The sequence below is a fragment of the Chenopodium quinoa genome, unplaced genomic scaffold (assembly GCF_001683475.1).
Source record: "Chenopodium quinoa cultivar QQ74 unplaced genomic scaffold, ASM168347v1, whole genome shotgun sequence".
Lineage (NCBI taxonomy): Eukaryota > Viridiplantae > Streptophyta > Magnoliopsida > Caryophyllales > Amaranthaceae > Chenopodium > Chenopodium quinoa.
In genome coordinates, this window is record NW_018742418.1 from 9458135 (window position 1) to 9482779 (window position 24645).

The 24645-nt window shown below is 39.4% G+C and overlaps 1 protein-coding gene across 1 annotated transcript; it reads right to left on the minus strand.

The window, feature by feature from the left end:
- Nucleotides 1–936: 936 nt before the first annotated feature.
- On the minus strand, nt 937–3890 carry LOC110713381 (transcription factor bHLH18-like). Its single transcript, XM_021891835.1, has 4 exons — nt 3535–3890; nt 2244–2717; nt 1655–2071; nt 937–1243 (listed from the first exon to the last, which is right to left on the minus strand). The coding sequence occupies exons 1-4, from the start codon at nt 3574–3576 to the stop codon at nt 1130–1132; spliced, it is 1047 nt and encodes a 348-aa protein (XP_021747527.1). The 5' UTR covers nt 3577–3890; the 3' UTR covers nt 937–1129.
- Nucleotides 3891–24645: the final 20755 nt, after the last annotated feature.

Here is a 24645-nt window from a genome sequence, read left to right on the forward strand (position 1 = left end):
AAGAAGGAATATATCAGCCAACAAAAGGATGAAATCAGCAAACAAAAGCAACAGATAAGCTAACAAAATAAACATATCAGCCAACAAAATGAAACATATAAGCCAACAATTAAAATATACACATCAACCAATAAAATAAATATATCAGTCAACTAAAGAAACATATAAGCCAAATAATGTCTGATATCAGTCAACAAAAGGAACCTATCAAAAATTAAAAAAAAAAAATCAGCAAACAAAAAGAATATATTAGCCAACACAAAAACCATATCAGCCAACAAATGAAATATTTCAGCCAACAAGTTAAATATATTAGCCAAGCCGTCCGCATCAAATTTGTGTGCGGCAGTCTGCACCCAATACTTTCTTTTTTGACTTTCACACTAAATAACAAAATAACTTTTTGAAAAAATATAAGAATTTGACATTTCGAAAATATAAGATTAACACGACAATAATTAAATTAATACAGTCAAATTTGATTGCTAATGCAATATTTTGACACTAAATATAAATAATTGAATATTAATAAAAATTATAAAAACGTTTTACATGAGAAACGTAATATTCAAACCTGAAATTTAAGGGCTCACTACTCACTGCTCAGTTGTTAGTTGTTCTTGGGTATTTTCGCCTCTCGTTGAGGATTTTTCTCATATTAAATGTTCATCTCATTTTAAGATTTTTGAACTCATTCTCATATATAATTACTCTTCTCAATTTCTACTTCATAGCTTGTGATATATATGCACTCACAATCCTAGTAATTTAACATAGCTCGATACTTAGCTAGACAATACGTAGTAATAGAAAAAGGGATGAAGAAAATAATGGAGGGAGGTATTCAGGAATCAGCGGCAAATAGCTAGGCTGGTTTTCATGAATAAACTGATAAATTTTGAAATGAAAAGATTCAATTACTTAAATTTATCGTCATATAATTTAACATATATGGACTTGCCAAAAATAGAAATGTTTAATATAACTTATTGTATGCAGTCGCATGTGGTCCTGCATATGATTCCTATTATTCATCATTAAAGGTAATATGATAAAAGGAAAGAAAAACCAAAAATTATTCCCTAACTTTAATCTAGATTGAAAATCCAAAGAACGAGTACAAACTGAACTATGAGGAATATTCATTTTCGTTAAAATCAAAACGGTGGTAGCTAGCTAAATGAAGGGCGTTGTGTAGAGTTCTAACAAAATCTTTTACATTCTTGTTGAAGCCCCTTTCCATCTGCAAAATTAAATGTAAGAAAATATTTGTTAGTTGTATTTCAAAGTATTACAAAATCACTTTCTCAAGTTCAAGAGAAGTAAGTGCAATAACTAGTAATAATCTTGTTTCATTTCATAATATTCCTCACACTATCTGTTTTATTTTGTTCCAGAATGTTTTAAAACCTTTCCATTATAGCCTGATTTATAATTAATGTTCTTAACACTTTTACTTTATTCCTTTTTAATTATAATTAATGGTCTCTTGCTTTTACAGTTGCCACTTTGTTGCACACAGTCGATCTCTTATTTTTCATAATTGTTATGCAAATAAATGGTATGTTAAGAACATTATGAAACAGAACTAGTTTCAAAGTAAAAACTGAATGAAAGGATGTTAAGACGTGGAAGGGAGCTGAGGAATCATGACCTGTGCAACAATGGTGATGTCTTGGGCTAGATTCTCAAATGGTATCACACTAAAATTAGTAATGCTCAAATGATGCTTGTCTATCTCTGCGAATAATTTTACCAAAATATCCTTTTGTTGTCCACAGTACACTCTTAAGAGAAGGGACTTCCCCAATATCTTTACTTCAACTTCCGGAAGTGAATCACCACTACTATCACCATCATCGTTGCTGCCACTTCCACAATGGTCATCCACAGTCGATGAAGAAACGTTATCATCACTACTGCCATTGTCGATTATCAATTTTGATTTTTTGACAACTGCGACGACGGACTCCATGGTACGCTTTGCTATCACACTTTCAAGTACCTTTACTTTCTCTTGAAGCTCCTTCATATGTTTGATTGCCTCTCCTAAGACCGATGTTTTGTCTACCTGTATACAAATTATTACAACAAATAGTTTAGATCTCTAGGATCATATTTATTGTGTTCCATGAAATTAACTTTCACTAATCAAATCGTTTCTACCAAAAAAAAAAAAAAAAAAAAAAAAACCCCTTAATTAAAAATCACAATATATAAGGTGGGAAAATGAATTTGTGCACCTTCTTGAGGCCGGGAACAATCGCAGAGAGCGAAATGAACAACTGGCTAAGTAATTCACGACGTTTCCTCTCGGCGAGAATGTGATCTTGCACTTGACTTGGCTGTCGTTTCCTCTTTGCACCAGCCCTACTCACTCCTTGCTTCTTCTTCGTCTCTTCCTTAGTTTTGGACGGTTGGCTCTCTTGAACATCGGAGCTTACAATATTATCGCTATCATTTTTGTCATTATTGTTATTGTTATCGGTGTTGTTTTCACTAGTTTCGGAAATAGGAGGAGTTGATATAAATTGTTCAATGACATTGTTACACTCGAAATCTCCTTGAGGAGAGGTTGCTTCGCTCGTATCATATAGATTATAAGGGAAATCGTCGGCAAGTGTAGCTACGAGCTGTTCGTCGAAAGCTGCTTCCATTGTACCACTTTGGTGACTAGGGTGGTTGATTAAACTAGGAATTGTATCCATTTCCATTTCCTACATCAAATAAATAATGCAACAAATTACAATTTACATAACACATTGCTATATTACTCCAAGTAGCCAAGTACGGAATAACTTAGAAATATTATTACAGTGTTGATGATGCCAAAAGTGTCAAAGGGCACGTATATCGTTACTATGACATTTAATACTAGCTCTAAATTTTATAAGTTGATAGAGTTCACCTTGAAATGCACAAACAGTTGAAATAAAATTTAATGCATCTTATAAAAATTAAAAAATACTCCATATCACTTCATGATGGTGCATTGGGAAATAATGAGGATTAAATGTGCTGGTTTCGGCCATCTTTTCAATAATTTTACTAATAAACGACCTATGACGTTAGATAATTGCTTAAAATATTTTTTAAAATAATACTCTTATTAATTAAGAATGTATGTATAATAACGGAATAATAAGTGTTATTAATATTTATTTTAGTAATTTAGTAGGAGTAAGATTTTAAAATAAAAATGATACAAACAGTTGATAAGGAGTTAAAAGTGGAAACTATATACAAAGTATTAAATACAAAGTATAACATTCATTACATCGATATACTCATGATATTGTCATTCATTACGGAGTACAAAATTAACCAAATTAAAAAAAAATAATAAAAAAAAAACTAATACAAGGTTACAACCTTGTATATATCACTTAAATTTTTTTACGAGGATATAAAAATGATTTCGCATAATAGTAAGGAAGACAAAATTTCAAATAACGCTAAACAAAAGAGCAACACACGAAGTAACTAATAGAAGTCGTATGTAATTAATAATGGAATAGTGATTAGAGTATTTACCAACTCGGCTAACCACGCATCCATAGTCATGATCGACGACATTGTTACTTCTTCTTACCAATTCAAGCTTGACAAATTAAAGAGAACGAAGCATTTGAGAGATTGAAAAGTAGTGCTGTTGAGTTTTCAGTGTTTAGAGTTTCGTTACTTATATAGAGGGAAGTTTCCAAATTCATGTGTTTATTTCTTCCATTTTTTTATTAGCAAATAACGCGATACGGGATCCACATAATAAATGATCTTTTTTTTCATTAATAGTAATTGAACAATAATTGGTATGGAGATATGACGATATCAAAAGGGTGGCTTCTCAAGAAATCTCCTTCCCATCAATCAATATTCTGTTCACGTGTTGACTTTGAATGAAGCATTTACTACCTAATCCCCAAGCCCTTACTTTTTTTTTGTCGCATACGCATTGTTAATATTGGTTAAAATTTGACATGACAATTTTGATCTTAAATTTCTGTTAATCCATTAGAGATAATATAGTCATGTGGAGTTTTATTAACAAGTTTTTATAATTTTTACGTGTATAGAATTTGAGTTTTATACAATTTAACACGCGTTTTGAAAATCGTAAAAAGTCAAATGGACAAAAAAATAGGGACAAAGGGAGTATATTACACTAAATACTCCTTTTATCCTAGCTAGTTGTATATATACCCTTAAAAGAACCAAGCAAAGTTTGGTGGAGTTGATAGCTAGGGGAACTCACCTTGTGGCTTTGAAGTCACAAGTTCGAACCTCACCAATTACATTTGCTTGGGAGTAGGGGGATTTCTTACCTCCCCCCCCCCCCTTTTCTCTCAAGCGTTGACCTGCGGACCTGGGTTGAGTTAACCTGTGAGAGTTGTCGGTTCAGTAAGGTCCTTTAATTTGCTAGAATGAGAATAAGAAAACTACTTAAAATTTGACGCATGTCCCACTTCCTAATTTTTAAAAAACAAATATTCCTTTCTTATATACTTTGTACTTTATATGGAACACGTGACAATTTTTAAGTAGCAAATCCATTCTAGCAAATCCACACACATATATATATATATATATATATATATATATATTACAATGTTGAACTTCATCAAGTTCTTCATATTTACCATTCAAAAAAAAAAGTTCTTCATATTTATATTTTTTTTCTTATTAAATTACTAACATGTAAAATAAAACATTATCATTTCAATTTTTTCATAAATTCAATTAAATATTCATTATTTTTGCTCATATAATAATAATAAAATAAATAAAAAGTATAGCACTATATATGTACTTATGTCTTCATTTATGTTGAAATAAAACCGAAAACTTTATAGTATATTTTTCAGAAATTAAGAGCTTTTTTTTTATATTAAAGAAATAAAAAACTATTTTCTTTCAATCCCCATTATTTTTAGTAAATGATACATGCATTCAATTCTATATAATGTTATTGAGTTTTTCTTGAACTTATACAAAGTATTAAGTTATCCAAACTTTTTTTTTTCTAAATAATATTTTAGAATATATAACATGAACAAAATATACACTAAGGGCATGCTTGGATTGAGAGAGATGTATTACTAGGGTAATAAAAGTCAAATTAAGCAAAATGAAAGTGAATATAGGGAAGGAGGAGATAGTGATGGTGTGATTGTAAGGAAAATTATGTAGTGATGGTGTGGTATGAGGTGAAGAAAGAGGAACTAATACCCTCATTTTGAGGGTAATAGTTACACTAGGGGGAGGATGGGAAACTATTACTCTCATTATGAGGATAATAATTCCTCCATATCTCTCTTTTCCTCATGACACAACTATCTTATTTTATTTATAAACACATTGTCTCCTACAACAACATTTCTAATTACTTATGTTGTTTCAAATTTAACTTTTATTACCCCCTTAATATATTACCCTCAATCCAAATATGTCGTAAATGACTAATTAATGATCCCTTCATCTTAACCTAAGTTGGCTTAAATATACAATATACATTATGCAGGATACATATTTGCATGATTAAATTAGGTGTACTGTTAGATGAAGAATTAGTTAAATCATTTTGGGTTTTGAATGATGTCAATATATACCGACCAGCATTATTCATGTGAATAATAATAATATTTTTCTTAATATATTATAACCTAAGGCTCATTGATCAATACCTGTACTGGACTGATTTTCTAGACAGTGAGATTGATTCCACACAGAAACCTAGCGGCATCTTAGCGATCCGTAGATATTGTATTGTACTAATATAAATATATAATGCATACCTGTCTCTTTATTTATAAATATATTTAACTATATAATGCATACCTGTGTCATTTTCGTCCACCTTTATCGAATCTAGACTCTTGGCTTTGACACAATTAGGGGTGATAATTGAGTTGAGTAGCTCACCAGTAATTTAAATTTGACTCAGTCAAAATTCAGCTCAAGTTAGCTTGACTCGAATACGACTCGATTAGAGATATTAATGAGTATGAGTTGAGCAAGCTCTAACTCGACTCGATGATATATTTTATTAATATAGAATTCACAAACAAAGTTACTATGTTTAAACAAATTTGACACTTAATAAGTGTAAGGAATATTTCAAACATCAACTTTAAGCCCCACTGTGATCATGCATTTAAGCATGTTGGCGTCCAAAGGAAAGAAAGCTAGAGATAAAAGAGTCGCCAACAAGTTTTAAAAACTTGTAAACCGTTCACGGGTGTGAAGGTGAAGGTTACACCCCATTCACGATCACAGAGATCGCTAACTCCATAGTGGTCCGGAACCATAACTGGATATTCGGGGATAATGGTACAAATCCAACTTAAAAGGATTGAACCCACCCTAAATCGGTGAGGGGAAAATGATTAGGGGATTTTTCCCCGCCACGTGGACCAATCATGCGCTGCCATGTGGCCTCCACGTGGACCAATCAGAGTCCGCCACGTGTCACCTCGTGATAGGTCCAAAGAGGACCTATCAGGCCACGACACGTGGCAGGCAGAAAGGCCTGTCAGGAAAAGCAGTCTACAGCGGCCCAGTTTCCCAGGGAAGCCCAATCAGGCCTAGGTTTTCCAGAAACCTAGTATTGGGCACAGTCTTCTAGACTATAAATAAGGTGTTTCCCACCAAGGAAATATCTATTCATAAATATCTAAACACATTCAGAGAGCTTTAGATCAACCCTGATTGACTCTCACACCTACTCTTACTCTCAAAGCAGAGAACTAGTCAGTCACTTGACACCCCAAAACTGAGCAATTCACATTGCAGATCCTCTCTTGGACCCCAAGAGAGACTTTACTTTCCGCACTTAAACTCCTCATACATGTTCTAACTTGATCGTTGGAGGCGGAGCTCCCACCAACAGGAGTCTCCGTTATTTTGCAGGTATAGGTGTCCAGAGGTCAGTCTTGGATTTGTAACTCTCCCGCAGGACATCAAAAAAACCCCGAAACATTTGGCGCCGTCTGTGGGGAGAGTACATTTGAGATGGCTTCACAAGAACCTGTACCGAGTCTAAGTGAAAAGCGGCCCATGGCCGACGTCCAGGTCACCTCAGACCAGGACACAGATGACGACTATGAAGTCGTCACTCACACGGCACCTGACGGGACCCTAAGGACTCGGCGCGTCCGCCCCACCGAAAGGAAGGAATGGACCGTCAGCCAGGCAAGGCCCAGTGAAACAGCCGGTCCACCGACTGTTTCCCAGGAGGCCGAGGGATCCACCCCTATCACCAGGAACGAGCTCATGAATCTCATGGCAAGTTTCAAAGGGGAGATCAAGGATCTCATTGCTGAGCGGATGGCTGTTTCTACCAAGGAACAGTCGGCCAAGAAGACCTCTCATTCCGGGAGAAGCAAGCCAGTCAAGGACCGAGAGCCCACTCCTTACCCTAAGCCAAGGGTAGGGCCAAAGCCCTCGACAATCTTGGTCGGACTTAAAATTTCCTGCGACAGGAAACAGAAAAGCCATCCGACATATTCAGCTGGATGGTTCCAAGAAAACAAATTCCGATGCTCGGATGATAATCCAGCAAAAGAAGAATATGCAACTATCAGAGTCGGCCTCCACGGAAAACTTTAATGATAGTTTTCAGAATACCTCAATGAGGTATTTTAATCTACCCCAGGGGGGTCAGACAGGCGGCATGTCCGCCCAGTCTACTCCTCAAATGTACCAGGCGGCCCCGTATGTGCCTCAACAGCCATACGGGCCGTATCGAAAGTTTTACGTGCAGCCTACCCTTTTTGGGGGACAGGCGGCACCTATAGTCCAGCCTCTAGACTGGCAGGTTCGGCTGCAAAGACTTGGGGAATAGCCTACGGCTTTCCTTAGTCCGCATAGTCGGGCAAGGTAAAAAATGTATTGGTAGGCACCTATGACGGTACCACCAATCCTGAGGACCACCTAATGGCTTATATCAACCTTATGTATCTACAAGGGTTGGACGACGCCACTTGGTGTAAATGCTTCCCGGCCACATTGAAGGGTGTCGCCCAGCAGTGGTTCGGCCTTCAAGTTCGACCTCGTCAGAAAGAGGGTTGCTACCCTCCAAGAGGCATTGATGGAGGCGGACGCCTATATATAGGCGACCGAGCTCTGCAATGTCGGAAATCAGTCGGACTCAAAGAGGTTCGACAAGAAAGAGAGTCGGCCTCAGTAGCCGGCTAAAACAGAAGGAAAGAAAAGAAAGCAAGTCTGGGTGGTTGAGACTTCTGAACAACCATCCCAGAAGAAACAGAAAGAAGGGAAGACGTACTCCCCAAAGTACGAATATAATAAGGACTGCTACTCCATCCTCATGGAGATAAAGGACCGGGTCTCCATTGATAAGCCGACTCCTATGAAAGGTTCTGCAAAAAATCGGCACAAGAATAAATATTGCCACTTTCATGAGGATATCGGTCATGATACCAATGAATGATATAGTCTCAAGCGTTTGTTGGATCGCTTGGCCGATAAGGGGGTATTAAAGTCTTATGTTCTGAGGTCCAAGGTTACCCTACATAAAACGCTGGTCAGCCCCCTAAGAAGAAGTCCAGCTCTGCTAACAGTTCGGATACGGATGAAACCCCGATCTATACAATAGCACGCGGTTTTGCAGGAGGCGGCCCGACCATTCGGGGTAACAAGGACTACATCCGGGGCCTCGATATTAATTCAGTAGACGAGGGACAGTCGTCCAAGGACCCCTTCCCCGAAGTCATAATTACTGAAGAGGACCGAGGATGGGTCAAAAGACCACATGATGACCCCGTGGTTATCGAATGCAAAGTGGCCAACCAAAAAGTCGGCCGCATTCTTATTGATACTGGGAGTTCTTCTGATCTCATTAGTCTCAAGTGCCTGACCAAGCTCAGGTACAAATCTGAAAGTATGCACCAGGTCTCTCATCCCTTAGTGGGATTTGGGAGTGGTGTAGTACATCCGGTAGGTCCGGTAGACCTACCCGTCCGCCTGGGCTAGAAGGGAAAGGGACGCCACATGGTGGTCCGGTTCTTAGTTGTTGAAGAACTGACGGCCTATAACATGATTTTGGGGCGCCCTACCCTTAATCAATCTAAGGTTGTGATCATTCCATCTCTTATGCTTCTTAAGTTTGAGAGGGATGATGGAAAAATCAGCTCCCTACGGGGAGACCAAAAAATGGCCAGGGAGTGCTATCTCTCTGATGTCAAGACCACTGCGGTCGCCGGCCCCTGTGAAGAAGCTGCGCCTGCTGCAACAACTGCCGGCAAAAAGAGAAAGGTTAGCCAACTGGTGGCCGAGAAAAAAGACAAATAGCAGTCACTGCCCGGTCAAAGGCCGGATGAACTTCGTCCCCAGCCGGCTGGTGAACACATGGACATCGTCCTAGATGATTCTCGTCCTGACCGTATCGTTAAGGTTGGGACGACTGCTTTTGCTGAGCTTGGTGCAGACTTGCACCGACTGTTATAAGACTTCAAAGACATATTCGCCTTTGAAGTGGACGAGATGCTAGGCATCATCCCGGATCTTGCCGTACATAAACTCGCTGTGGATCCTAAAAAGAAGCCGGTAAGGCAAAAGAAAAGGAACCATGGCGAGGAAAGAAGCCAGGCGGCCGCCGCCGAGGTTAAAAAGCTTTTGGAAGCTAAGTTCATTCGGCAATGCTACTTCCCTGACTGGGTTGCCAACGTTGTTCTAGTAAAGAAGCCAAATGGAACTTGGCGCATGTGTGTGGACTACACGGACCTGAACAAGGCATGTCCAAAAGATAGCTATCCTCACCCAAAGATTGATAGCCTGGTCAACTCTACATCCGGTCATGCCTAGATGAGTTTTATGGAAGCCTACTCAGGCTTCCACCAAATACCCCTATGGAAGAAGGATCAGGAAAAGACAGCTTTTGTCACTGATCAGGGGCTATTTTGTTATACGGTGATGCCGTTTGGTCTGAAGAATGCGCCTGCTACCTTCCAGAGAATGATTAATTTTGTCTTCTTCAATCAAATTGGAAGGAATGTGGAAGCGTATATCGACGATATGATAGTCAAATCCAAACTTCAGACGGACCACCTAGCAGACCTCCGAGAAACATTCACCACACTCAGGCGGCACCATGTCATGCTAAATCCTAAAAAATGTGTCTTTGGTGCTGAGTCTGGGAAGTTCCTCGGATTTTTGATTAACCAAAGAGGGATAGAGGCAAATCCTGAAAAAATACAGGCGGTTATAGGCATGCAGTCGCCCCGCACTGTAAAAGAAGTTCAGAAATTGACGGGTTGTCTGGCGGCATTGGGGAGATTCCTCAGCCAGTCAGGCGATAAATGCCTCTATATCTTCCAAGCAATAAAAAAGAAGGCTATGTTCGAATGGGGTCCGGATGCAGAGGCGGCCTTCCAAAAGTTAAAAGAACATTTGTTCTCTTTGCCAAGGCTTGTCAGCCCTCTGGCCAAGGAAGTGTTGTACATGTATTTGGTCGTCTCTGATCATGCGGTCAGTGCCGTTCTCCTTGCTGAAAGGGACGGCTGTCAAATCTCTGTTTACTTCATCAGCCATGTATTGAAAAACGCTGAGCTAAGGTACCCCATGGTTGAAAATTTTGGCCTGGCCCTCTACATGGAAGTCAAGAAGCTAAAACCTTACTTCTTGGCACACTCGGTCGTGGTATACACTGATCAACCAATCAAACGTCCCTTAACAACCATGGAGTCGTCCGGCCGGATGATAAAGTGGGCGATTGAAATTCAAAGCTTGGAAATCACATTTGAGCCAAGGAAAGCAGTGAAAGGGCAGGCACTTGCCGACTTCATTGTTGAAATGACCAGGCCGCTTGATCCTGGCAATTCAGACCTAGTTTGGAAGGTCTATGTGGACGGGAGTTCCACAATGACCGGCTGCGGTGCAGGTGTCATATGTCAGTCCCTTGAAGGGGAAAAGTATGAGTATGCACTAGGCTTCAAATTCCAAGCCTCAAACAATGAGGTCGAGTATGAAGCTCTACTTGTCGGCATCCATATGTGCAAGGCGGTCGGGGCAAAGAAAGTGGACGCCTGTTCTAATTCACAGTTGATCGTAAGCCAGTATCATGTTGACTATGAAGCCACCCACCCGGCTATGGTCAAGTATTTGCAGGCGGTAAAAGAAGAGGCCGGGACACTTGAAGAATTTAACCTGATTCAAGTGCCCAGGTCAGAGAATAACCAGGCGGATGCCATTTCCAAATTGGCATCATCCGCCTCCTGTGATGGACCAAGATCTGTTTTTTGGGAAGCAATGGAAAAGAGAAGCACCGAGGAGGATCCCATTGGAGTCCTTGATCGCAGATCCACTTGGATGGATCCCATCCAGGCATATTTAACAGACGACACCTTGCCGGATACTTATCCAGAAATGATTGTAATAAAAAAGCGTGCGTCTAACTTTGAGATTCACCAAGGGGAACTCTTCAAAAAAGGCTATCTACAACCTCTCTTGAAATGTGTTACCCCAAAAAAGGGCCGAGAGGTCCTAGAGGACTTTCATTCTGGGTTCTGCGCCTCCCATATAGGCGGCAGGACACTTGCAAGGAGAGTCAGGCAACAAGGCTACTTCTGGCCTACCCTAGAAGCAGACGCTATGGAGATGGTTAAAAAATGTGACAAGTGTCAAAGGTTTGGCAAACTTATCCATCGTCCAGCTACTGACCTGACGGCTATCCATAGTCCAGTACCATTCGCCAAATGGGGCATGGACATACTTGGTCCCTATACGCCTGCTACAGGCGGACGAAGATATATTTTGGTAGCAGTCGACTACTTCACTAAGTGGGTAGAGGCCGAGGCAGTCAAAGGCATCAAGACCAAAGATGTCATCTCCTTCATTTGGAAAAATGTCATCACTCGTTATGGGGTTCCCATGTCAATGGTTTTTGACAATGGACCTCAATTTGAGACGCCTGCTCTCACAAACTGGTTGGGAGACCAAGGAATCTCTCAGTGCTTTGCATCAGTCAGCCGTCCGCAAGCAAACGGTCAGGTGGAGGCCTTCAACAAGTTGATCTCTGATGGCATAAAAAAGAAAGTAGAAAAAGCAGGCGGCCTATGGGCTGACGAGCTACCGCATGTTATGTGGCCCATCAGGACAACTGAAAAAGGGGCGACTGGTGAAACTCCGTTTCTAATGGTCTATGGGGCAGAGGCTGTGTTACCAATTGAGCATTATGAGTCAACTCTTCGAGTCATGCTTTATGACGAAGAGGCCAACTAGAAAGCCATGCGCCTAGCATTAGATGAACTTCCTAAGCGCAGGGGCAATGCAGCCTCGCGTCACGAAATCTATCGTCTGCGAATGACGAGAGCCTATAACAGGAGAGTGCACAAGTGGCCCCTAAAAGTAGGGGACTTTGTACTTAGAAAGATGGAAGCAGTCGGTAGGGCCAACGAGCAGGGTAAGCTGACCCCTAACTGGGATGGCCCCTACCAAACCTGTGAAGAAATCAGAGGTGGCACCTATCGTCTGGAAACACCAGATGGCAGGCAGATAGCTAGAACTTGGAACGTAGACAATTTGAAAAAATACTACTTCTGAGAATTGCAAATTTTGTGATTATATCAATAAGAATTTGCAACTTATCATTTTTACTCTCTACAGTCGGGTCTGTAATACAGTCGGTCTAATAATCCATCTCAGTAAGAAAATCCGACTGCATTACAGTCGGCCTTATTAGTCCTCCCAGTTGGACAAATTTGCTTGTTTAACAGTCGTCCTAAAAGTCTCCTATGTGGGGCAAGCCGACTGTTCCCAGAACAAATTATTATTACGAACTTAAAGAGCAAAAATTACTAAGTCTTGACAACCTAGCAACTTTTGTTCTCTAAACAACTCACCAAGGCCACGGGCCGAATGATCAACCTAAGGCCTATGGCCGGATGATCCTTTAAAAAATCAAAAAATACGTCTGTCCCAAAACAAAGCAGGCGTCCGGCGACATCCATCCGGGGGAATTCGTCGTAGAGAGCAACGCCCCTCCGGGTGGAACATTGCTCTATAAACAAAACAAACGGCCCACCAAAGTGGTCCTGAACCTTGAGGTTGTTTGACGTGAGGCAAGGACAAACGAACCACTATTTTTTGGAAAACACGCGGTACATCAAGTCTGAGTCAGAAGTCGGCTGAATTTGCTTGAGACAATAGCAGTCGGAATTTCATTTGAGTAAAAATCCAATAAAACTTGGCAAATTAAGGGGATCATGCGGCCTCTGCCGCCTGCATCCTCTACTACTCAAATCAGGGGCATAGATGGATCAAATCTCAAGATTAATCCAGAGCCTCTATCCTAGTGGGAATACAAAGGTCTGAAAGCCGCCTGTTTTCTGAAAAACAGGCGGTATATGACCACCAAATTTTTCAGAGCCAGAGCAACCGCCTGTTTTGTGGAAAACAGGCGGCTCCTGACCGCCAGTAACATCGCCTGGTACTAAATGATAAGGTAACAATCGTCCTAAGTTGAGTAAAGATCAAAACAACACTTGGTAAATAAAAGGGAACTTGTGGCTTACGCTGCCTGCCTCATACTCAATGCAGATTTCTTACCTAAAGAGCGCGAAAGACCGACTGTTTTTTGTCAAACAGTCGGCATTCGGCCATAATGCCAAATATAACTTTCCAGGTGACCGCCTGTAATCCTATAGGCAGCACCCCCAAATGGGAATATACAACGCCTGTTTCCACAAAAGAAACTATAAACGGCGTAACGACTGTAACAAGAGATAACAGCCGAACCATGTCCGCCTACTTCTCTTATTTACATTACATTCTAAATTGGCGAAGACTGATTTAACCTACTAAGGTTAACTCATAGTCAATACATTGAATTATTTGGACTTTGAAAGACCGAAAAATGGTCGCCTGGTTTCCGCAACAAGCAGTAGACGGCCACAACTCTTGTTCACTCTTGCCCTAGCATAAGTTGGTTAAAAAAAAATTCCTGATTGGCACTTGTTTTACAAAAAGCCCCAAGTAAAGGGAAATTTTAAGCAATCAACATGAACTAGGTATACTAGAATCGCTTAAAGGGCCGACTGGACGGCTAGTTACACCAAACTAGCCGCATGGTCCTTAGCCGACTGATCTCAGTATACTGCTAAGGCCGACAACCGAGTGATAAGAGAACAAGCGGCCCCTGACTTCTTTTACAAGGATCAACATCGAGTTTTGCTCGGCAGTCGTCCTATTCTAATAATGAGTCAAGTAGGCCATTAAAGCTTGTGCGCATAATAAGGATGAATATCAGCCTGTTTCGTAGCCGCATGGACGATTGGTCTTGGGCGAAACCAGACGCCTAATATTTGGCCGACTGGACGCCTGGTTTGAGGCAATCACCATAGTGATTGATTGACTCAGAATTAGGTATCAAAATTCCAAGTCAATCAAACGCCTTTGAAAACCAGGGCCCAGTCATCCAGGAGCAAGAGTAGCCGGTATACTAAGCAGTCGGTATGCTAAACATTCATGAAGACTACAAACACTTAGCAAAAAATTCGTGAAAAGCAAAAATGCAAACATGCAACAAAATTCCAAAGAAACCGACCAAAATAGTCGGATATATGATAAAAACAGACGGCCATATGACCGACTGAAATGTTGAAAATATTAAAAATCGTTAATACACCCCGACCCCTTGGTCGAGTAATGAAACATGCGGCACGCAGGCCGAAGGAAAGTTTAAAAATAAGCTTAAAATCTAAGCAGGAGGTTGTGCATCAACAGCCGCCTGGTCATGACCTTCGGACCTAGACCGGGACGGCTCCTTCTCAGCAATCACTCCCTCCTGCGCCGGCCCCTCCTCACCAGCCGCCTCCTCCTGGTCCGACTCCCCAGCAGTGGAGTCGGACTCCTCGCCCTCGGCGTCCTCATCGCCACCTGCTTCCTCTATGGTTTGTTTATTGTATTCATCAGAGCAGGCGGCAAATTGGCGATCCCATTTTTCATAGTCGGCATCAGGGAAGAGAGCAGCCCAGGTCATCTTCATGATGGCGGTGCTGTCTTCCATCATATCCTGGACGAGAGCCGCCTTCTCCCCCTCGGCCTTCTCAATGAATTGCTGGGAGAGGTCCGCCTTTTGGCTGGCCAGGCGGCCCTTGAGCTTCTCGACCCGCTCGCGGAGATCCTTAGCATCCTTTTCCGCCTGTTTAAGAGTTGGCATCTCTTCGTTAAGGGCGAAGACGGCCTTCTCAAGCTCCAGGATCTTCTTCGTGGCCACCTCTAGATCCTTCTTAACCTGCATATTGACTGACGCCTGAGAATACAGAATGTCAGTTGTCAAGACTTCATTCTGAGCTATTTGAAACATAGCCTTATCTGAATCAGAGGCGGCCATGGCCTTCACATCTTTTACCTCTTTGTTTTTATCATTGATTGGCTTGCGGAGACCATACACTCGCAGTATGGACTACAGTCGGCCAAAAAAAAGCAGTCGTCAGTAAAACAGGCAACCAAATACATAAGCAAAGAAAAAATTGCAACGACAAAAATTCGCCAAGTATACCTCGGCGAGGAGGGCGAGGATGGCTTCGAGGTTAAGGGTGCCAACTCCCTTAATAGCCTTCCTGTCCTCAATAGGGATTGCTCTCAGCATGGCCTTCACCATCTGGACCAAGTCAGGCTCTTCAGGGGCGCCTGCAAAATGACACTGGTTAGTTTACATCAGTAAAAACAAGAGACCACATGGTTTCAAACAGGCGGCCACAATATGAAAGAAACTTCAAACATACCTCTGGCCGCCTCCTTTTCTTTTTGGATCCGGCTGCTACCAGGGGTAACAGGGATCTTAGCCCCACTTGGGGGAGTCCTTCCATGCTTCTCAGACCCGGGTCGCCAGGAATTACCAAGAGTCGACACGTCGCCTGCCGCCTGTTTCCTTATTTTAGGATCAGGCTGGGAGGAGGAGGATGGTTTGGGAACGTAGCCCTACAAAAATGCAACACTTAAAACAATTAGCTTGAAACAAGTGGCAAGTACTTACAAGCTAAGTGATTCACAACGGCTCACCTTAGGCGCCTGTTTCGCAGGCGACTCTTTAGCCGTCCTCTTGCCAAGAATGGCTGCTCAAATCTGGACGGCTGCCTTTTTTGATGCCGAGATCTTTTGCATAGCTATATCTGCAAAAGATGAATAAATCGGTTAGTAAGCAAGAAAAGTTCTAAGTATAGTAAGACGCTAAAAACAGGCGGTCTGCTACCTCTCGGCATCTGTTCACTCAGGCCTCAGGCGGCCAAGTACACCCCATCATATAGCCATTTGTACTTGGGGATGTAGTATTTGGGAATGAACTCCCTTATCCCTGTTTCAGGGTGCGCCTGTATTATCACCTGGAACAGGCCACTGTCTAGGATTTCCTCCTTCGCCTTTTGAGGAACAGGCGGCAGATCCGAGGCGCCTGCTAGGAAGGGTGGATCTCTGTTCCACCTATTGTATTTTTTGTTTTGGATTTTATTGGGACTGGAGACTATGAAGAAGGTGTTGCGCCAGTCATTCCATTTATTCTCCTTCCCCAATGTTATCACAAAGCCTTTATGGCTGGAAAATTGATACCAGACTATACCGCTTGCTTTTGGGGTCCGTCTGAGATAATTCATTTGGGTAAACGCTTCAAAACTGGCGTTCACCCCATACATTTCACATGTGGCTACATAGCCGAGAATATTGAACCAGGAATTTGGGGCCAACTGCCATAGGCAAAGCTGGTACCCGTGCAAGATCCTCTCTACAACCGGATGTAGAGGAAATCTCAGACCAGCTCTGATAGCCGCCTCGTAGCAGCCAAAGCAGACGTCCCCGTAATTGGCCCCCTCTGGCCAGACGACTGTGTCCTCAGCATCCGGCACATGAAGGATATAGTCATGGCCCATAAAATGTTCAGACGCAAAGCTCCCATGCTTCTCAGCCATTGTCTTGGCTCTGCCTCTTGGAACATGGCACTAGTAGGGAGTATGCGACTCCCTTCGCGAAGCAGCCGGCTCAGCCCACCCGTCTCCTCTCTCTACAGCAACACTCTCTCTCGCTTCACGAAGCCGAGAGTGCTTCTCTTCGGAGTCGGCTGAGAGCCGGCTGGAAGTGCTCGTCTCTGAGTCACTAGAGCAAACAGACGCACCCGCCGCCTGTTCTGATAGGTCAATAGTGAGGGGCACATCCTTGACCCCCTCGGACTCTTCTAAGATTAGTCGCTTGGGGTGCTGGGTGCACCAGGCGGTATGTCCGAAATCTCACTTAAAGGGACGTAATATGAAGAGCCGTCTGAATTTGATACTCTTACCGTTCTCTTGGTTCTGGCCATGGTGTCCTGCACAGACACAGAGACAGTCGGACTCTTAGTTCGCAAAGGGTGGTCCAGCAAGGGGCAGTCGGCACTCCTAGTTCTAGATTCATCCGTCCCCGGTGACCAGCTGATCACTAACCTGGGTCGTGCCGGGTGCTTTTAGGATACCATTTTCGAAAAATAATAAAAGAAAAGAAGAATAAAGGGAACAGTCGGTTACCTTTAGAAAAACTCTGGAAATTGTTCAACTCTGGAAGGTCGAAAAATCAAGCGGCCAGTAAAACAGTCGGCAGTTAAAAAGTAGTCGGTCTGTTAGCAGTCGTCCAAGGGAATCAGTAGAATATCTTCTTAAGACAGAGCAGGCATCCTGTTTTTGGTTGTCTGAAAAGTTCGGTAATCATTTGAAATGATTTGGACATCCTCTATTTATAGGGGGGTGAATTCCAACGGTCAGGGTAAAAAAAAAAAAAAAAAAAACGTAAAAATCGTTAGCCAATCAAAAAGTGACATCTGTCACAAGCGCCATGTGGCACGCCACGTCACCCCTGTGAGGGGAAAATGATTAGGGGATTTTCCCCCGCCACGTGGACCAATCATGCGCTGCCATGTGGCCGCCACGTGGACCAATCAGAGTCCGCCACGTGTCACCTCGTGATAGGTCCAAAGAGGACCTATCAGGCCACGACACGTGGCAGGCAGAAAGGCCTGTCAGGAAAAGCAGTCTACAGCGGCCCAGTTTCCTAGGGAAGCCCAATCAGGCCTAGGTTTTCCAGAAACCTAGTATTGGGTACAGTCTTCTAGACTATAAATAAGGCGTTTCCCACCAAGGAAACATCTATTCATAAATATCTAAACACATTCAGAGAGCTTTAGATCAACCCTGATTGACTCTCACACCTACTGTTACTCTCAAAGCAGAGAACTAGTCAGTCACTTGACACCTCAAAACTGAGCAATTCACATTGCAGATCCTCTCTTAGACCCCAAGAGAGACTTTACTTTCCGCACTTAAACTCCTCATACACGTTCTAACTTGATCGTTGGAGGCGGAGCTCCCACCAACAGGAGTCTCCGTTATTTTGCAGGTACAGGTGTCAAGAGGTCAGTCTTGGATTTGTAACTCTCCCGCAGGACATCAAAAAACCCCGAAACAGCGATCACCTGAATTAAAATCATATTAAGCCTAAATCAAATTATTAATTATCTTATTAGGCATGATTTCAAGTACAAATTCCCTTTAAACCTGCAAAAAAGGGGTGTGACCAAGCAATAACAATAAATCATGAATAATCAAGCAACATAATAATTAATTGATACAACAAATCATCATCATAATCAAAACATGATTAATACCAAGATTCTAGGCATGATACTAAACAGATTAATAACAAATCCTATCATGTCACTAAATAAAAAATCATAATCAAAGCATTAGCCTAAACATGATACTAGAAACCAACGTGATATTATTAGAAATCATAAGGACATCCTAAATATGATACTAGGAATCAAAATCAACATCCTAACATGATACTAGAAATCAAAATAATAAATATTAGGGAGATCAAATTACTCACTTTGATGCCTCGTATTTCTTTCTATCAAAACAATACACAAGTTAGTAACTTCAAGAAATATTAAATCAAATTAATAAATCAAATAAGAATTGAGATATAGATTTGGGACCAAACCCTCAGAACTATCAATCTTTCACGTCGAGGTCGAAGGCAACTTCGAGATTGGCTTGAAGTATGCGAAGCTCGTGAAGGAAGTATGGTGTATGATACCAAGAAGGTGTTGGGATGTGTTTAGGCTAGGCTAAGGCTAAGGCTAGAAAGAAAGAAAGAGAGAAAAGCTTTTAGCTTAGAAAGGGGATTAGGTGATGATTGTTGGTGATCAAGCTTGTTGATGATCGAAAACGGGATTAAACGACCTCTATTATAAGAAAAAATAGGGTCGAAAGATAAGAAAAGAGTCAGAGTTCGACTCGGAGTAAAACAGGTTCCATCGCAGCGCGATAAGAGTATCGCGGTGCGCTGGCTCCATCGCGGCGCGATACACAATAGTCTTTTGCGATTTTTGTTTTTATCATAACTTTTGATCCAAAAATCGGAATAAGATAAATAATATATTCTTGGAAAGCTCTGAAAATCTACTTTCCAACCCAATTAGAATCAGGCTATATGGAAGCCCGTGCGATGCACAGTGTTTTCATCTAAGATTTTTAATTATTTGATTTATTGTATTTAATAATTTCAGACAAAATTACAAAAGTTTAATATTTATTTTTTTTACTAAAATTTAAAATGAATTTATTAAATATAAATAATTTGTAAATATGATATTTTTTCCGTTATGTAAAATCTTTAATGTGAAATGATAAATTTTTAATAATTTAAATCCTAAATCCTTATTCATTGTTTTACCATATCTTTTATTTCAATAGAATCACCAACCTCGTCCACAACCAGCCTACTACATCAATGGATAAATTGAACCGTGAAATGTTAGCCAAACTAAAATTGATATAAATTAAATCTTTACATTTATATAAAATAAATCAATATATTTACCAATAAATGAAAAATTATTGCGATATAAAATCAAATATATGCATTGGAATTTTTTCATCATCTCCAAAAATAACCAAAGCCATCCGTATATTAAGTATACAACATCTAATCGTGTGCCATTACATAACAAATAATCGTTAAGTATCCTAAATAAATACAACGTAACTAATAATTACAAATATAAATTTAAACATAAGATTTTAAAAATTACCCGGACATTGATGACCTAAAATTAACACAAAATTACTAACACAAAATTTGCTTGATGGGATTTTGTATTGATACGAATTTTTTTGTGTCGCATGATGTGTTAAATCTGCATGTAAAAAAACATTTAGTAAATAAAACATAAACATATAATAGTTGAGTATCCCAAATTAATACAATGTAAGTAATAATTAGAAATACTAATTTAAACATAGGATTTTAAAAATTAAGCTAAAAATTATCCGACCATTGATGACCAAAAATTAACACAAAATTACTAACACAAAATTCGCTTGATGGGGATTTTTATTAATACGAAATTTTGTTTGTGTTGTATGATGTGTCAATTTATAATGCTAGGTATTACAAATTTTAATTTAATTATAATTAACGAACAATTTGTATTTCTTATCATAAATACTATCAAAATTTATCTTATAATGATAGGTATCAAACTTTAGTATAAGCGTTTACCATTTAAATATTTTTTAATATAATTTTTTTTGGATTTCTTATACTCGTGGTATTGAATTAATAAATTTATCTTTTCCTATATTTTTACTTTATTTTTTTTTTCATAACATAATTTAATTCGTGGATTCTAATCTACGTTGCATTAAAATTTTAGATATATCAAATCTTATTCATTACTTCTATATAGGTGGCGACATAATTTTTAATTCAAAAATAAAATACAAATATTTCTTCTTATTGGTCAAAATAAGTATATTTCTTACGTAGCGCTCCAAATGCTCTCTAAAAATACCTACTTTATATATATATATATATATATATATATATATATATATATATATATATAATAGATTAAAATGAATTAATAATGATTGAAATTATAAAATAAAAGACGAAAATAATAAATAAAATGGATCAATTATTGTATACCTGCTCACAATAGAACAAGATAATAAATGTGTGTCTAGTCTATTTAAGTTTGTGATTTCTTTCTTAACTGAATTGAAGCAAGATGCAAGAAATCGAAAAGATTCACGCAGAACATATCAAAATCATTACATTTAAGTTTTTGCATATCAAGGATAATGTAAATCTAAAACCATATTCGATCTGTTCACTCTTTTTCCAATGATTTTGAATAAATAAATTTAGATAAAGGTTAATAAGTGGATGAAATAAAATACAGCCAGTTTAAACTTTGCTAGTTTAAAATACAAACGATATAAAGGTATGGAGTAATTATCATTAAATGAGACCAATAAATAGATTAAAGATAATACGAAGTATTTATGTATATAGTTCAATTTCAAACTCTTTATCTTTATCTTTATCTTTCGGAAAGGATAGATTAGAACCTTCTAGATGCTTTTAGAAGTTCCTAATGAATCCTAATTGGTTTAGGATTGGGATTAAGGTTAATGGACCCTCCACATGATCATTGGGTCGTTGGTAAGGTGGACCTAGGTTCGGTTTGGGCTTAGTTTAGTATTTTGACCATAACTTATTTATTTTAAGTCGGATTTGGGCTCATAATATATCGTTGGAAAGCTCTTTTCAAGCCCCCATCAAACTAAGCACAATTGAACCAGGATTATGGACCAAAATAATCTGGTTTGGACGTTATAAAGTGGTCATAAAATGAATGATTTTCAAAGACACGAAATGAATGATTTTGGGTTTAAGGGCACAAAATAAATGATTTTGGCTTAAAACATTTAAGGAAAGGTTAGAAATGGTTAAGGCTAAAGGAAATTCACGAGACTCTTCAACTCTTCACCTAACTCGATAATCAAAGACGTGAAAGGTACTTATCTCTGGGTTTGGTTTTTGGGGAGACACAATCAGGTGTCTACAATAAGTGTTCATTTATATTATCAAAAAAGGAGTAAATCTTTAATAATAAATATATAAAAATAAAATAATATAAAGTGAACAAAAAAATGTAAAAATAAAGGCATATAATTATAGAAACTTTAACGAGCAAATCGTGAGGTACTCGACTCAACTCCGAACTTTAACGAGCACAAGTCGAGAAGGTTTTATTGGCTCAAAACTTTAGCGAGCACGAGTTGAGCACATGTATAAAGTCTTCGAGTCGAGTTTTGCACCCCTTAGCTCGTGATCGACTCGCTCGATTAGCACCCTAGACACAATCTACAATATACTTTCATCGTTTCAAATTTAATTGACACATTTTTTTATCACATTTGTTAGTGTATAATTTTAACCGTAAATATATCTAGTTACTTTTTCCATCTCAAAATAAAATATCTATCAACGTGTAACATTGACTAATAATATCTTTAATTGTCAATGAATCTAAATGATAAAAAGTAGATATTGGTAGACATACACTAAGAAGAAACTAGCAAGTACCTCATCATGGCTATGTTTAATATAATATGTAAAATTTAAATATTGGTCAAAATAATTTATATGAATAGTATAAAAGTAAATTAAAGCATTTATTTTGAAACAAATGGAGTATCATTAAATACAAATCGATGTGGGAGTTGGAAGAAAATGAATCTCCTTATGGACTTTTTAAGAATGAGAAATTTTTTTGGAAACATCTATCTACAATGCCTATACATATATTGTACTAGTCTTTTATGAGGTTTTTAAAATACATGTAAACATCAATAATTGGATGCACCCTAACCCTTTTTAAACTTCTATCATGAATGACCAATTGAAAAATTAAAAAGATATTTCTAAAGGATCCATAAAATTCATTGGTATGATTTTAAAGTTTTACCTAATTCTTAAAGTTATGATATACATCCATCATGATTCACCATATTTTGTATTTTATTATAGATACTATATTGTTAATAATTTTACAAATGATATTTCGTCTATTATTAATAAGACCCCGTTCTTTTATTTGGGCTGAAATTTGTCGCGCTAAACTGAACTAAAATTTGTTGAACTGAAATTAAATTTGTTGAACTGAACTGAAATTTTCTAAATTAAACTAGATTGAAATTTGTTGAACTTTATTTGGGCTGAAATTTGTCGCGCTAAACTGAACTAAAATTTGTTGAACTGAAATTAAATTTGTTGAACTGAACTGAAATTTTCTAAATTAAACTAGATTGAAATTTGTTGAACTAAGCTGAAATTCACTTAACTGAACTGAAATTAAATATTAAATTTAATAATAATAATAATAATAATAATAATAATAATTGTTGTTGTTGTTGTTGTTGTTGTTGTTGTTATTATTATTATTATTATATCTCAAAAATAGACAAAGTCATACAACCTATAAAAAATTAGTGGGAAGCCGAGATACAATTTGGGCCCCTACTCCTCTAGCTATAGCAAAGCCTATCTTAGTGAAAATATGAGCAGCAACACGTGCCCCAATGTCCTAAGTTGTCGAGAACTTCTGAACCCGCTTCAGCAACGCAACAGCCTCCTTATCTAATTCCCTAAGTGAAGAAAAAGAGAATGGAAAAAAACCATATCCAATTGCTTGACAATTAGATTCGTACTTGACCTGCTTTCGATGAGCCGCATCAGCCACAACTCGTCCAGGAACAAAGTCAGATATCCTAGACTGTGTCAAAGGAGAAGACTCCGTCAAGTCAACACAAACATCGCGACCACAATCACAGGAATAAAGTAACACATCTGCAGGTCTGAGGGCCCTATCATTCCTTCCAGACAATCCAATGTCAACCTCCTTTCTTGCTGAAATCCCAGATTGACAGCAAACATCAACAAAGGTATCCTGAACAACATTGTGTCGATGTTTAATACCCACAATGCCACCGCACGACACCGCACGTGATCACCAAAAATATCCCGAGTAAAAACCTTTGAACAAGTAGAGCACGACGTCAAGATAGAGAACAATGGAACACCCAACCGGTAGCACAACACACATCGGTAACTCTTTGCGTTCATTGTCTGACCCAACCCCGAAATAGGGAGTGCCCAAAGCCAAGCAGAGGTGTGATCTCCCTACTGTGATTTCCACAATGCTGATTGTCGAGGAGATAAAGAAATGGCGGATTCTGTAGAAGCGGTAATCTTCGTGAAATGTATATCTGCCAATTTCTTCATTAGTTTATGGGCAGCGACCTCACTATGATTAATCAAGATGTCAGACTCCGTCGTTCCATTAAACAGACTCAATGCATCTCAAAGGCTCGACCAAGACCAACGATGCCAGCATGCCTTAGAAGCTTTGTCTATAACCCAACAGACTGTAACTAAGAAGCAAGAAAAGCATAACACCAAACATCACCCGTGGAAACACTAAGCCCTCCAAACGCAAATGGTAAGGTGGCAAGCCGCCACTACCAATCGCCAAACCCAGGCCCCGAATCAGTAACAATAGGCTCCAAGGATAATAGAAGAGCCACATCGAATGTGCGCTAAGCCACCTCAAAAGTATTAGGAGGACAAGTATGCAAAGCAAACTAGAGTTTAGAAACTCCGGTACATGCCCTAAGTAACAATAATTCACACTGAGGATCATCAAGCTTAGCAACCGTAAGCGCAATGGTCTTGGTCACCCTCTGCGTCACAAGCTCACCACTAAAACCGGAATCAAACTAGCGGGACCGCCAAGAAACTTAATACCATGCAAAGGTC

What these genes read in the sequence shown, in the direction of transcription:
- LOC110713381 (XM_021891835.1), bottom strand. Translation starts at nt 3,576, where the DNA reads ATGTCGTCGATCATGACTATGGATGCGTGGTTAGCCGAGTTG. An exon ending in TTGTTCCCGGCCTCAAGAAG is followed by an intron (nt 2,072 to 2,243) that starts GTGCACAAATTC and finishes ATTTGTATACAG; the next exon opens with GTAGACAAAACATCGGTCTT. An exon ending in ACATCACCATTGTTGCACAG is followed by an intron (nt 1,244 to 1,654) that starts GTCATGATTCCT and finishes TTAATTTTGCAG; the next exon opens with ATGGAAAGGGGCTTCAACAA.